Source organism: Anomaloglossus baeobatrachus, chromosome 7 (assembly GCF_048569485.1).
Source record: "Anomaloglossus baeobatrachus isolate aAnoBae1 chromosome 7, aAnoBae1.hap1, whole genome shotgun sequence".
NCBI lineage: Eukaryota > Metazoa > Chordata > Amphibia > Anura > Aromobatidae > Anomaloglossus > Anomaloglossus baeobatrachus.
Genome location: NC_134359.1, coordinates 276167282 through 276183312, shown reverse-complemented (window position 1 = coordinate 276183312; position 16031 = coordinate 276167282). Strand labels below are relative to the sequence as shown.

The following is a 16031-nucleotide window of genomic DNA, read 5'->3' as shown; positions in this document are numbered from 1 at the left end:
AATCCCTGGATGAATTAATTGAGGGGTGTAGTTTATAAAATAGGGTCCCCCTAGTGTGCCCAAAGGAAAAAACACATTTAATTTGCATGGTCCCAGATAGTAAAATTAACCTAGCCCTGAGCATGTACCTAGTCACAAGATACGCAGTGACAATTGTGACACATATGTGGCTTCAAAGGTGCCCAAGTGCCGGGCCCGGGATTCCGGGTGTTGATCCAGATCTGGCACTTGAGAAATTTAACAAAAAAAAATAAACGACAAATAAAGAAAATAAAAATGAAGCGAGGGCTTCATACTTACCGAGGCTTCGTTGCGGCTGTTCAATGCTCCCGCGGCCTCTCCTTCACTTACTGGGCCGCTCATTATTGCTCATCCATATGCACGGCTTTCCCCACCGGCCGGCCTGGCGTCTGTGATTAGTTGCAATCAGAAGCAGCCCCAGCCTGTGTGACATCGTCTGACTGCAACCAATTACAAGCGCTGTCTTTCGGTCTACCGTGATATACATAAATAAAATAATTGGCGTAGGTTCCCCCCATATTATGATACCCAGCACAGATAACGTCCATGGCAACAGGCTGCAGCCCCTAGACGTGTGTGCTTTTCTTGGCTGTATATCAAAATAAGAGGAACCGCAAGCGCCTTCTTTTTAATTAACTAAATAATTTTAAAAAACGACGTACGGTCCCCCCTCAATTTTGATATCCAGCCATGATAAAGCCTGACAGTTGGGGGCTGGTATTTTTAGATTGAGGAAGCCTATGGTTATTAGGCCACAAAAGAATAGAAGACCCAGCATCACCTAGCACAGGTGCTCAGGAGAAAATGGGAGTACAAAACAAAAAATAACTCCGGCACACTGTATATTTTCCTTAATGTACACGTAATACTTGATGTAAGCACTCAGTTTAGAGCACAGGATAAATGTGAACCGTGCGCAGTACTGCGATCTTTGGGAGGCAGAGTGAACAAATCAACAGCAGTTGAAGAATGGCTTTATTTTTTTACGCCGTTAACCCTGCGGTATAAGTGATTAGGCGGCTTTATTCCTCCAGTCAGTACAATTACAGTGATATCAGGTTTATATTGTTGTTGTTTTTTCAGGTTTGGCTACTATCATGAAAAAATGTTGTTGTTTTTTTACAAAATTTTGAAGGCTGTAAATTTTTAAATTTTTTTGCAGAGTTATGTGAGGGCTTGTTTTTGCAGGATGAGTTGGAGTTTCCGTTCTCGCCTTTTCATTGGGGGACACAGACAGTGGGTATTATGATGTCTCCAGGGAGGCGTGACACTAGATTTGAAAAAGTGTTAGCTCCTCCCCCCACAGCATATACCCTAGCTAGGCAGGAAACTAGCTCAGTTTTTTTCTAGTGTCAGCAGGGAGGCTGACATGTCTGGTCTGAGCCCTACCAGGGTGCCTTAGGCCAGCTTATTTTTATTTTTTATTTTTATCTTTTATTTTCTATTTTTGATCATGAGGCAATACCAGGGTGCCTTGCCACCCTCGTTCTCCCCGCTTACGGGTAGAGGACACCTGGCGTGCACAAGCCGTCAGTCTTCCCTCTCGCCCAAGTGGTCAGGTCTGCATACCCCTCCAGGCTCCCTGGAAGCACCTCACACCAAGGTAGCTCCAGAGGGCTAAGCAGAGCCGAGGACCTGCTTCAGCCTTGAGCCGAAGATGCATCCCTGAGATCCCCGCATCCCCGGACCGACGCGTCTTCAGACGGAGCCAGGAGCAGGTAGGGAGACGACGAGTCCTCTGTCCCCTGCATCCAAACCGCCGCCTGAAAAGGCGCCGGTGGGGCGATGCAGGCCGTGATCCCGGGGAGCCTCATTAATTTAGCTCCCTCTCACTGCTCTGGAAGCCGCTCCCCCAGTCAGCAGCGGCTTTCCTGATTGGCCGTCACGTTTAGTCCCAGCGCTGGGACCAATCAGCCTCCGGGGGCCGTCTCTCCCCTCCATTCTGCCAGAAACGCTGGACGCCATCTTCCACGTGGGGAGCAGACACGGGTGAGATCGCCTCCTTGGCTCTGCACTTCTACAGCACTATATACCGCTCTGCTCAACGGTATATTGCTGTCTCTCTAGCGGTGTGTGCCTGCTGGCTGGCGGTGTATGTCAGCTGTTAGCAGTATATACTGGCTCTGTCTGCAGGTGTATGCCGACTGTTTGACAGTATATGCCATTTTGCTATCGGTATATACCAGCTGTGCATAGCAGTCACTTATAATACTGCTAGTGGCTCCTCACTCATAGTAACAGCGGCATAACCCTATCCCTATAGGGCTGTAGGAATCTGTTGCTGACATGCGTAACCGCAAGGGTGATAAACCTTCTCTGGCGTCCTCTACGGACCTGTACTATGCTTGTACCACCTGTACAAACATTAAGACCATACCGAATATCCACATAGATCCAATTTTTATCATAATTTTACATATTCATGAGTTATTTTAAATATATGGATTATCAGGACTATCAGGACAATCGCAATTAACAATTAGCAAGAAAAGAGGAAAAAGAGGCGATCAAACAGTCCATTAATGTGCAATATTTATTTTATTATCAGGTGCAGGTAAAAAACACCATAAAAACATAAAAACAAAATTCAAACTGGGCAAATCCACCTATAATTATTACTGAACAATCATCGGCTTTCCAAAATATTGTAACATATAAAGTATGACAAAGACCAGTTGTCCAAATAGTATTATGCAGCCTCCAACCTTTATAACAGATACCTAATGATATACTTTAATCAAATATACTATGCCATGATATTAATACATCCTGCAATATTGTATGAGTATAAAATCGTATCTGTACATAAGTTGTATCATAGTAGGCTGCAGACGTTGCTGAAATCAGCAGCACAGTCAGCAGACATAGGAGAACCGCACATTTGTTAGAATTAGGTACAGCGCTAAAATAGAGATACTGCTGCCGGACATATCCAGGGAATCAAAACAGGTGGTTGCATCAATCCAACATCCACTATAGTCATAACGGTTTGCAATTACCAGCATAACCCACTATTTAATATTTTGACATTATAAAAATCAAGGATTGAATACAACCACCTTATAAATCCAGTGTGTTATATTAGGACATAAGGAAACCCAATAATATATACATCTCTGCAATATAATTGACACAGCACCACGGGCTAAATTTTCCAGTTATAGCTGCATAGAATTGTGGGTTAAAAGTTGTAGTTTTCCTCCAGCTGTCATTGATCACTCTGCTAGTAGGGAAACTATTTTGTTCCTACTTAATATACAATATGAAGAAGGTGCCGATATTGTTAGAGAATCAGTGTTAACCCACAATTATAGCAGATGTTTAAGATTACTAAAATGTAAATTTATCTCCTGGATATGTATAAAGGGTTTAAATCAGGTGGCTACACCAACCCGACAATTGTATTTAACCCCACAGGAGGGTTAAGCTGGTGTCACACATAACGACGACGACAACGACGTCGCTGCTACGTCACCATTTTCTGTGACGTTGCAGCGACGTCCCGTCGCTGTCGCTGTGTGTGACATCCAGCAACGACCTGGCCCCTGCTGTGAGGTCGCCGGTCGTTGCTGAATGTCCAGCTTCATTTTTTGGTCGTCACTCTCCCGCTGTGACACACACATCGCTGTGTGTGACAGCGAGAGAGCGACGAAATGAAGCGATCAGGAGCCGGCACTGGCAGCTGCGGTAAGCTGTAACCAGCGTAAACATCGGGTAACCAAGGGAAGACCTTTCCCTGGTTACCCGATGTTTACGCTGGTTACCAGCCTCCGCTCTTGCTGCCAGTGCCGGCTCCTGCACTGTGACATGTGGCTGCAGTATGCATCGGGTAATTAACCCGATGTATACTGTAGCAAGGAGAGCAAGGAGCCAGCGCTAAGCAGTGCGCGCGGCTCCTTGCTCTCTGCACTGTGACATGTAGCTGCAGCACACATCGGGTTAATTAACCCGATGTGTACTGTACCTAGGAGAGCAAGGAGCCAGCGCTAAGCGCGGCTCCCTGCTCTCTGCACATGTAGCGACGTTATGATCGCTGCTTCTGCTGTGTTTGACAGCTAAGCAGCGATCATAACAGCGACTTACAAGGTCGCTGTTACGTCACCGAAAATGGTGACGTAACAGCGACGTCGTTGTCGCTGTCGCTTAGTGTGACACCAGCTTTAGCTAGGGACATGCATCTATTATTATGTGCAGAGATTATGTGATTCAAGGGTTAATGAGAGTCCTATAAATCTGATGTTATCATGTTGTAAATCAGGTTTCTAATTGTATGGAGTGACGCAATTATCCAGTCCAGTAAAGGGGCATTGTTTAGCAGTCACAGCAGAGGAATTAAGCTGACCCGTAAAACATTGCAGGTCCCTGCATATATCCAGCAACAACACTATCGCAGCCCAGCACTCCACGGCATCATTAAGCAGTCACAGCCCCTGGACGAAGGTGTGTTGCCGAAACACGTGTAGGGCGTCTTGTTTTTTGCTGGGTATTATCCACTATTATATCTTTAATATATCAGGTAATAATATCATTGATTTCTCTATAATGTTAATGCGATCACTGTTAGCCTGACCAGATTGTTATCTGCAATGTTTGAGTCAGCGTGATTCTTTCTCTGCTGTGACTGCTTAATGATGCCGTGGAGTGCTGGGCTGCGATAGTGTTGTTGCTGGATATATGCAGGGACCTGCAATGTTTTACGGGTCAGCTTAATTCCTCTGCTGTGACTGCTAAACAATGCCCCTTTACTGGACTGGATAATTGCGTCACTCCATACAATTAGAAACCTGATTTACAACATGATAACATCAGATTTATAGGACTCTCATTACCCCTTGAATCACATAATCTCTGCACATAATAATAGATGCATGTCCCTAGCTAACCCTCCTGTGGGGTTAAATACAATTGTCGGGTTGGTGTAGCCACCTGATTTAAACCCTTTATACATATCCAGGAGATAAATTTACATTTTAGTAATCTTAAACATCTGCTATAATTGTGGGTTAACACTGATTCTCTAACAATATCGGCACCTTCTTCATATTGTATATTAAGTAGGAACAAAATAGTTTCCCTACTAGCAGAGTGATCAATGACAGCTGGAGGAAAACTACAACTTTTAACCCACAATTCTATGCAGCTATAACTGGAAAATTTAGCCCGTGGTGCTGTGTCAATTATATTGCAGAGATGTATATATTATTGGGTTTCCTTATGTCCTAATATAACACACTGGATTTATAAGGTGGTTGTATTCAATCCTTGATTTTTATAATGTCAAAATATTAAATAGTGGGTTATGCTGGTAATTGCAAACCGTTATGACTATAGTGGATGTTGGATTGATGCAACCACCTGTTTTGATTCCCTGGATATGTCCGGCAGCAGTATCTCTATTTTAGCGCTGTACCTAATTCTAACAAATGTGCGGTTCTCCTATGTCTGCTGACTGTGCTGCTGATTTCAGCAACGTCTGCAGCCTACTATGATACAACTTATGTACAGATACGATTTTATACTCATACAATATTGCAGGATGTATTAATATCATGGCATAGTATATTTGATTAAAGTATATCATTAGGTATCTGTTATAAAGGTTGGAGGCTGCATAATACTATTTGGACAACTGGTCTTTGTCATACTTTATATGTTACAATATTTTGGAAAGCCGATGATTGTTCAGTAATAATTATAGGTGGATTTGCCCAGTTTGAATTTTGTTTTTATGTTTTTATGGTGTTTTTTACCTGCACCTGATAATAAAATAAATATTGCACATTAATGGACTGTTTGATCGCCTCTTTTTCCTCTTTTCTTGCTAATTGTACCACCTGTGGACGCTCGTTTTCTAATGGCCGAAGCTATCCACTATGCCGGGGCTGCGATGCCCCTTCTACCGTGTCACAACAGACCCCGTTGCCAGACCAGGAGGCCGTGCAGTCTTTGGATTCTGCTCCGGCCAGGCAGAACCCCCGTCTGATGACGTAATTCCTGCATGGGCTCTTCTAATGTCTAAAAGGATAGAGGACCTTGCCGCTCAGATATCCCAGCCTTCCACAGGCTCCCACAGCCTTCCCCCGGCTCAGCTCCCTCAGAGGAGCCCGCCTGCTTTGCCTGGTCCCTCTTCTCCAGAACGTAAAAAGGCTGTTTCCAAAAGGCGCCATTGCGACCTCTACGCCTCATCCGACTCAGATGACGGTCAGTCTGACCGAGGTTCCGTAACTTTTAGTAGTCACGATTCTCTTTAGTAGTCACGATTCTCAAGACTTTGGCTCTGATTCAGATGTCCTTTCTGAGTCTAGGCATATAGAAGACACACTAATTTCAGCTATCAATCACTCTGTCGATTTCTGATCAGCCTCCGGACCCAACTTCTCAGTCGGCAATCAAGCGGGCCAAGAAGCCTCCTAAGTCCTTTGGCCAGGATTTGGTTTTTCGTCAGATCATATCTAAACGGTGGGATCACCCTGATAGAAGGTTTAATAAAAAACCCTTCACTTCATTCGCTTATCCCTTTCCATCTGAAATGGTTAAGACCTGATCAGTACCCCCCGTTGTGGATCCGCCAGTATCCAGACTGGCTAAACACACGGTCATGTCTGTTTCAGACAACGCATCTCTCAAGGACTCGTCCGACCGCGCAGTTGATGCTGCGGTCAAATCTATTTTCCAGGCTTCGGGCTCCTCTCTTCGCCCCCTGTTTGCCTTGACATGGGTCGCGACAGCTATGGGTGTGTGGAGTAAAAACCTGCGCAGGTTGCTTCGCTCTTGTAATATTCCTCCGGAGGCTTTTGAGATCCTTGATTTGTTCTCTCTAGCCTCTAATTATTTGCTTCACGGCTCCCTAGATGCAGCTAGTTTGTCAGCCCTAACGGCAGCCAATACCAATGCAAAGCCAGGCTTTATTTCAGGCCATAGCCTCTTTACAGAAGGCAAACGTTATCATTCCAGTGCCCCTGGAACAGCGCGGCAAAGGTTTCTATTCAAACCTTTTTGTCGTTCCCAAAAAAGATGGCTCTGTCCGCCCTATCTTGGACCACAAAAGACTGAACAGATCCGTACGGATTCGGACCTTCCGAATGGAATCATTGAGAGCAGTGCTAGCTGCCAGGGAACCAGGAGAATTCCTAGCTTCCATAGACGTTCAAGATGCTTATTTACACATTCCTATATGTGTATCTCATCAACGGTTCCTTCGTTTTGCCGTAGGACACCGTCATTTCCAATTCAGGGCCCTCCCCTTTGGACTGGCCACTGCGCCTCGGATCTTCACAAAGGTCATGGCGGCCGTCATGTCCATTTTACATCCCAGAGGCGTCCTGGTCGTTCCCTATTTGGACGACCTACTTGTCAAAGGGAGCTCTCTTCAAGTTTGCTCAGAAAGCGTGCAGATTTGCCTAGACACGCTGTCAAGGCTAGGGTGGCTTATCAACTTCAACAAGTCATCCCTCATTCCTCATCAGCACATCACCTTTTTAGGTATGCTGATAGACACGGCTCAGTCCCGGGTTTTTCTTCCAGAAGACAAGAGGTCTTCCCTGATCCGGGCCACCCAATCTCTCCGCTCCAGCCGTTACACATCCCTTCGGAAAGGGATGAGAGTGTTAGGCAAGATGGTGGCAGTCATGGAAGTTGTGTCATTTGCCCAATTCCACCTGCGCCCTCTACAACTGGATCTTCTATCCTCCTGGGACAAGAATCCAGCTTCTCTAGACCGATCAGTATGCCTATCTCGGACTGTGCGCAGCTCCCTCATCTGGTGGACTCAAGTCTCATCCCTATCTCAAGGGAAGTCCTTCCGTCTTGTCCACTGGCAAGTAGTCACGACAGATGCCAGCCTGATAGGCTGGGGGGCAGTGTTTCTCCACCACACTGTTCACGGACGCTGGTCTCCTTCCAAGTGCTCCCTGCACATCAACGTTCTAGAGATCAGAGCCATATTTTTGGCCCTTCAGAACTTTCAGCCCTTACTATTGGGCCTCCCTGTTCGGATCCAGTCAGACATGCCACGGCTGTGGCTTACATCAACCGTTAGGGAGGAACTCGCAGTAGGGCAACGATGAAAGAAGTATCCAGGATTCTTCTTTGAGCAGAGATGCACATTCCCATTATTTCAGCTGTCCATATTCCGGGGGTAGACAACTGGGCCGCAGACTTTCTCAGCAGGCAAGGTCTAGCGGCAGGGGAATGGTCTCTCCACGACGAAGTGTTCCATCAGATCACTCGTCGTTGGGGACTCCCAGATGTGGACCTCATGGCTTCTCGGATGAACGCCAAAATACATCCCTTCATGTCCCGGTCAAGAGACTCGCTAGCGCTCGGCTCCGACGCGCTAGTTTTTCCGTGGTCGCAGTTTTGCCTAGCCTACATCTTCCCTCCGTTTCCTCTCATTCCGAGAGTAATCAAGAAAATCAAAGCGGAGGGAATCCCGGTAATCCTCGTAGCCCCGGACTGGCCCAGGAGAGCCTGGTACCCAGAGCTTTTCCAACTTCTCAGCGACACTCCCTGGCGTCTCCCCGACCGCCCGAATCTTCTGTCGCAAGGTCCAATATTCCACCAGAATACAGCACAGCTGCATTTGACGGCGTAGCGCTTGAATCGTTGATTCTAGCCAAGTCGGGTCTTTTTTCTAAGGTAGTTCATACCATGCTTAATGCTCAGAAGCCCTCCTCCGCCAGTATCTATCACAAGATCTGGAAGACCTATCTTTCCTGGTGTGACCGTCATAATCGGTCGCCCCTTGCTTTTTCAATCCCTAATGTTCTTGCCTTTCTGCAAGACGGTCTGGACTCGGGACTGGCTCTCAGTACCCTTAAGGGACAAGTTTCTGCCTTGTCTATATTTTTCCAGAAGGAGCTGGCTTATCGTCCTCAGGTCCGTACCTTTCTTCAAGGAGTACCGCATTTGGTTCCTCCTTATCGCCATCCCTTAGATCCCTGGGATCTGAATCTGGTTCTTGGAGCTCTTCAGCTTCCTCCCTTCGAACCTCTGAGAGAAATCTCTCTTCAACGACTGTCTTGGAAGGTTGCCTTTTTAGTCGCCATTACCTCTATCAGGCGAGTGTCCGAACTGGCGGCCCTTTCCTGTCGCTCACCTTACCTGATATTCCATCATGATAAGGTGGTCCTTCAGCCTTCCCCCGCCTTTCTTCCGAAGGTTGTATCTTCTTTCCACTTAAACGAGGACATTGTGTTGCCGTCATTCTGCCCGGCTCTGGTCCACTCCTTTGAAAAAGCCCTTCACACTCTAGATCTTGTCAGGGCTCTGCGGATCTACATTTCGAGAAGAGCGCCGTTGCGCAAGTCCGATGCTCTCTTCTTCCTCTCAGGAGGACACAAAAAGGGCAACCAGGCTTCTAAATCCACACAGACATACCACTTCTGTCACCAACATGTGATGAACCACACCTCCCACCCCGCACTGACATCTCTAATATGTCTGGGTCACACGATACGGTCTCGTCACTTCTGTCAACACGTGACATTCCGCAATCCCTGGGGATACGTAGGTTAGCTTGGCAAAGTTTTCCACAGACACCCCTATCCACACAGGCATTGGGAGGGAGAGAGGGTGAGCCACGCAATCTACGGCGTAGCACCATGCTTGCTCACAGCCCTGACAGGCTGGGAGACCCTTTTCACTAGCCCCAGTAAAACAGAGCCCTGCCAGCTCGGTACAACTGCCACCAGTTCCTCATTAAATATAACCCTGATCCGTTAAAAGGATTATATCGGGCCTGAAGCCTGCCCCCTGGGAGGGTGAGAGTTGATCAATCTTAATATGCAGTAGTAGGGTGTGCTACAAATGTTCTAAATAGGGTGCAGGTACAATATATAATTTAATAATCCGTTTGTTTATTCATTATTCAACCTTTTAGGCATACTATTAGCCATAGGCATATCGAATTGTTAGCACCCCTGCTACTTGTGGTTTTAATATGGGTCACTTGGTTCTTGTTATTAATATATTACTATTATTAATAGGTAATATGTTATTAATATTACCTATTTGATATACAGAACCAGGTAAAGCTTGAAAAACAAACATTGCATCATAGTCACAGCCAGGAGTTTGACCCAATACCATGACGTCTCATATACCACTATATGGCTCCTCCACTCTGCGCTGTGCATATAGCTGTCAGGGAGTGTGTGAGACAAAAGCCACATAATAGCACTGACTCCTGAGCATATCCATAGACATGAGCACAATGTGAGCGTGTCCAGCACTGTCAGGTACAAAAACTCTATTTCCTGCAGATATAGTGGTAATCTGAAGATAACATATAACTTGCGTTAGTCTGTTTTACTGGAAGAGCTGCTAAAGGGAGAAAATGAAGTTATTTTTTCCCTGTAGCTACTCACTTCTAGTCATGCGGCAGTGTAGGGAGCTGTAACAGTCATTGAGGCAGTGTAGGGAGCTGAAACAGTCACTGCTCAGAGAATGATGACTGTTACAACCTTCTACTTTTCCTAAAGATTGAAAGCGAGCGACATAGGAAGAATATAACTGATTGATTGTAATGCTCGCTGGTGGGAACGTGGAGTGGACCCACAGGGCCACAGCAAACAGGAAACCTAGAGGGGCTTGACTATGGTTTCTCACCATGTTTTCACCAGAGCCTCTAAAGGTGAGGGTGTTGCATTGCAGGTGGTAACCAGGTCCCACTCGGGAAGAATGGTATTGTGTTAGCTGGCATCATTGGTGTAGACACGGATAGTCACTGATATGGTACGAGCAGCCGGGATGGCTGATGCGGCAGGCACGGCCGATAAGATACAATGCAGTAGCGTCTGATATAGCAGACATGGCTGATGGGTACGATGCAGTAGCGCCCGATATAGCAGACTTTGCCGACATGTTCTGCCATCCTTCTGACATGTATTACAGTACCTGCTGGATTTTTATTACCTTATTTTCAATAAAAAAGGATTTTTAATCTATTCCTGGCGCTGGAAACCTCTTTTTCTACTTTGCCGACATGGTACGATGTAGAAGTAGAAATGTTAGGTACTGAGAACTGGCAACGTATAAACCTCACTGCCCAGTCACCTCCCTTAAGGCGCCCTAAGAGCACTCACAGGAGGCCTGTGTGGCGTGTGCAGAGCCCAGGTCACGACGGTAGGGACCGCAGATGGAGCATCCACTGCTGAGCGACCGGGAAGGTGAGAGCGTCGGCATCCCTGACAAAGGAGGGGGACAGGACAGTGCGGGGACGTTGGTAAGGGCATTACATTAATGATATAGGAAGTTGATCGGGGCTTGTTAGCTTTCATTTTGATATAGTAATGATGGTTTGTTTTCATTCATACATTTTTATTATTGCAGAACATTTTCTGTTTAAAGATCAAATGCGCTGCCGCAATGATAATTTTTATGTTAGCATAAAATATGCATTCAGTGACAAATGATTTATTCTTTGATGTTTGTACTGGGTAATGATTGGGAATGAAGATTAGTAAAATTGATTCTTTGTGCTATCATCACATCATATAAAACAGTTATTCATAGAACACTGCTACATACCTTGCAATTTGTATGGAGATTTTTACTTTTACTTTTTCTTATATTTTGAATTTTCATATTTAGATTAATATAATTTTTAAGTTTATTTTGTTAAAAAATAAATCAGTTTTCTTCTTGGCAGATGACTGTACCAGCAGCCCTGAAGGACAACCGATAGCTCCAGATTTTAAAGCAGAAGATTGTAGCATCACACAAGATACATATGAAGATCATGGCAACACCACAGATGTACTCTCATTACAGACTGTTAAACACAATAAAAATCACAGAAGAAGTGTGGAAAATAAAAGCACGCCCACTAAGAAAAAAACATTTTCTTGCTCAGAATATAGGAAATGCTTTGCTCAGAAATCAAATTTGGTTGTAAACGAGAGATTCCACACTGAAAGGAATCCATTTTCATGTTCAGAATGTGGGAAATGTTTTGCTTATAAATCACTACTTGTTATACATGAGAGATCCCACACTGGAGAGAAACCATTTTCATGTTCAGAATGTGGGAAATGTTTTACTACAAAATCTTATCTTGTTTTACATGAAAGAAGTCACACAGGAGAGAAGACATTTTCATGTTCAGAATGTGAGAAAAGTTTTACTATGAAAAGTAATCTTGTTAAACATGAGAGAATTCACACAGGAGAGAAACCATTCTCATGTTCAGAATGTGGGAAATGTTTTACTACAAAATCTTATCTTGTTGTACATGAAAGAAGTCACACAGGAGAGAAGACATTTTCATGTTCAGAATGTGAGAAAAGTTTTACTATGAAAAGTAATCTTGTTAAACATGAGAGATCCCACACTGGAGAGAAACCATTTTCATGTTCAGAATGTGGGAAATGTTTTACTACAAAATCTTATCTTGTTTTACATGAAAGAAGTCACACAGGAGAGAAGACATTTTCATGTTCAGAATGTGAGAAAAGTTTTACTAAGAAAAGTAATCTTGTTATACATGAGAGAATTCACACAGGAGAGAAACCATTTTCATGTTCAGAATGTGGGAAATGTTTTACTACAAAATCTTATCTTGTTGTCCATGAAAGAAGTCACACAGGAGAGAAGACATTTTCATGTTCAGAATGTGAGAAAAGTTTTACTATGAAAAGTAATCTTGTTACACATGAGACAATTCACACAGGAGAGAAACCATTTTCATGTTCAGAATGTGGGAAATGTTTTACTTATAAATCACTACTTGTTATACATGAGAGATCCCACACTGGAGAGAAACCATTTTCATGTTCAGAATGTGGGAAATGTTTTACTTATAAATCACTACTTGTTAAACATGAGAGATCCCACACTGGAGAGAAACCATTTTCATGTTCAGAATGTGGGAAATGTTTTACTACAAAATCTTATCTTGTTTTACATGAAAGAATTCACACAGGAGAGATGACATTTTCATGTTCAGAATGTGAGAAAAGTTTTACTATGAAAAGTAATCTTGTTATACATGAGAGAATTCACACAGGAGAGAAACCATTTTCATGTTCAGAATGTGGGAAATGTTTTACTACAAAGTCTTATCTTGTTTTACATGAAAGAATTCACACAGGAGAGAAGATATTTTCATGTTCAGAATGTGAGAAAAGTTTTACTATGAAGTGTTATCTTGTTAAACATGAGAGAATGCACACAGGAGAGAAACCATTCTCATGTTCTGAATGTGGGAAATGTTTTGCTAACAAAGCTAATCTTCTTTCACATGAGAGAATTCACACTGGAGAGAAGCCATTTTCATGTTTAGAATGTGGGAAATGTTTTATTAACAAAGCTAATCTTCTTTCCCATGAGAGAATTCACACAGGAGAGAAGCCATTTTCTTGCTCAGAATGTGGGAAATATTTTAAACATAAATCTTATCTTCTCACGCATGAGAAAATTCACATAGGGGAGAAGCTATTTTCATGTTCAGAATGTGGGAAATGTTTTACAGAAAGATCTTCTCTTCTTACACATGAGAGAATTCACACAGGGGAGAAGCCATTTTCATGTTCAGAATGTGGGAAATGTTTTACACATAAACCAAATCTTGCTGCACATCAGAAAATTCACACAGGAGAGAAGCCATTTTCATGTTCAGAATGTGGGAAATGTTTTACTAGTAAATCTGAACTTGTTATACATGAAAGAATTCACACAGGAGAGAAGCCATTTTCATGTTCACTATGTGGAAAATGTTTTACATATAAAAGAATGCTAGTTAAACATGAGCTTATTCACACAGAAAAGAAGCCATTTTCATGCTCCGAATGAAATAAAAAAAATAAATAAAAAGGAAATTCAGAAGATTGAGTCAGTTCAAAGGCGGGCAACTAGACTACTACAAGGAATGGAAGGCTTCCCATATGATGAGAGGTTGAAAAAGTTAGATATGTTTAGCTTAGAAAAAACGTCTCAGAGGATATCTCATTTATATGTGTAAATGCATGTGTGGTCAATATAAAGGACTGACATAACTTATTACTACCAAAGACAATACTAATGACCAGGGGGCATACACTGCGAGTGGAAGAAAAGTGATTCCGGCAGCTAAATAGGAAAGGGTTCTTTACAGTTAGAGCAGTCAGACTGTGGAATGCCCTACCACAAGAGGTAGTAATGGTAGATACTATAACGGCTTTTAAAAAAGGGCTGAATGATTTCCTCAGTACACATAACATTGTTGGTTATAATTGACTTGGGGACAAAATGTAGAACTGGTGGAGGAAGGTTGAACTAGATGGACTTAGGTCTTTTTTCAAACTATGTAATATGGGAAATGTTTTACAGCGAAATCATCTCTTGTTAGACATCAGAGAAATCACACAGGGGAGAAGCCATTTTCAGGTTCTGAATGTGTGAAATGTTTTAATACGAACACTCAACTTACTGTACATGAGAAAATTCACACAGGAGAGAAGCCATTTTCTTGCTCAGAATGTGGGAAATTGTTTGTTAGGAAATTTGATATTGTTAATCATGAGATACTTCACACAGCAGAGAAGCCATTTTCATGTTTAAAATGTGGGAAAGGATTTATTAGGAAATCACAGCTTGTTAGACATCAGAGAACTCACACTGGGAAGAAGCCAGTTTAACCCTAAGTGACCAAGCAAAATTGTTCAAATCTGAATTGTTACTTTTTTTTGTGGTAGAACTAACAGAGTTAAATTTATGGGTAGAGTGCTCAAAAAGGGACTAACATGTAATCTCAACCCTATTTTAAAATGTGCAATTTTTATTAATATTCATTAAAATGTACCCACAAACACCTGGTAACTTATGGTGTCATACCCTCCGTTGTTAGGTAGGGATACACTACCCTTATAGGGTTATATTAGTTTCCCTTCCCTTTCCTAAAGTAAGTGTATATAAAACTCCTTGGTTATTTACAAGGATAACGTGATCCATTCTCATTTATGTTTGTGTGTCTGTTTGTGGGTACATTTTAATGAATATTAATAAAAATTGCACATTTTAAAATTTTTTTGTTGTAGTAACAATGGAATTTTTCAACATATCTCAGTCAACTGAGAATGGTTTTGTTATGGTTCGGGGTTCCCCTGGGCCTCGAGCCGATACGGTCCCGTCTTTGTCTCCTGCATTGGGATCGGCCGTCTCCGCAGCACCACCTGTCCGTCGCTTGAGGCGTCTGGCTGAGAGGCGTCAGGTAGCTAGGATCGTACATCATTCTGAGTCTAAGTGCCCAGTTCGCCCTACCGCACATGCGTGGGTTCCCGCAACCTCTCCAGGCACTTGGTGCGGCATTCTCGCTACCGCGCTTGCGTGTGACATCATCAATGACATGGTGGCCGCTGATTAGCGGTCACAGGCGTCACTGGTGATGTGGCGGCCACTGATTGGCCATCAGTGGTGGTCGCTGATTGGTCCCCATGATGTCAGCAGTGACGTGGCGGCCATTGTATGGCTGCAACCGGCGCCATTGCCACATGGCATTTGGCTTGGGGCAGGGTTTAGGCCATAAAAGACCTTAGGCCATGCCCATTGGCGCGCAAGCGTCATTTGCATTGTGTGTGTGGCTCAGTCAGCAGGCTGAGTTGTGAGAGACCATTGCACCAAACCGTTCTATAGTCTGCAGTGCCTGTGGCAAACTAGTGTGGGTGTTTTTGTGCCTGGTGTACTGTGCCCAGTTAATGCTAGTGTCAGGGCTTAGGCGCAGAGGTCCCGCTGCATCTGTCTGTGTGGGTGACCAGCAGTAAGCTGTCGGTACCTAGGGGCATGGCAGATAGGTCGGTGCAGTGCCAGCAGTAGGCTGGTGCTGTTAGTGAGCTGCCTAGGTAGAAACCGCGTAGGGCTGGTAGTGCATCGGAGGCAACCGGGTTCAGCAAGGCGGTTGCTCCGCAGTGGGAACCAGTTGCTCAGTCAGGATAGCTGTGCAGTAACAGGGCACATCTTGTGTGCTGTGCAGCAACACCACTGATTCCTTTTATATATACAGTAGCTGCCTGTGCTGTAACAGGGCATATCTCGTG

At 44.0% G+C, this 16031-nt stretch overlaps 1 protein-coding gene across 1 annotated transcript in view; it reads left to right on the top strand.

Moving 5' to 3' along the window:
- Positions 1–15669, top strand: part of LOC142245448 (uncharacterized) — a 138772-nt gene extending 123103 nt beyond the window's left edge. The window contains exon 4 of the mRNA XM_075318163.1: positions 12674–15669. Coding sequence (XP_075174278.1) covers positions 12674–13812 — 1139 coding nt within the window. The 3' untranslated portion in view covers positions 13813–15669. The remainder of the gene's footprint in view (positions 1–12673) is intronic.
- The last annotated feature ends 362 nt before the right edge of the window (positions 15670–16031 follow it).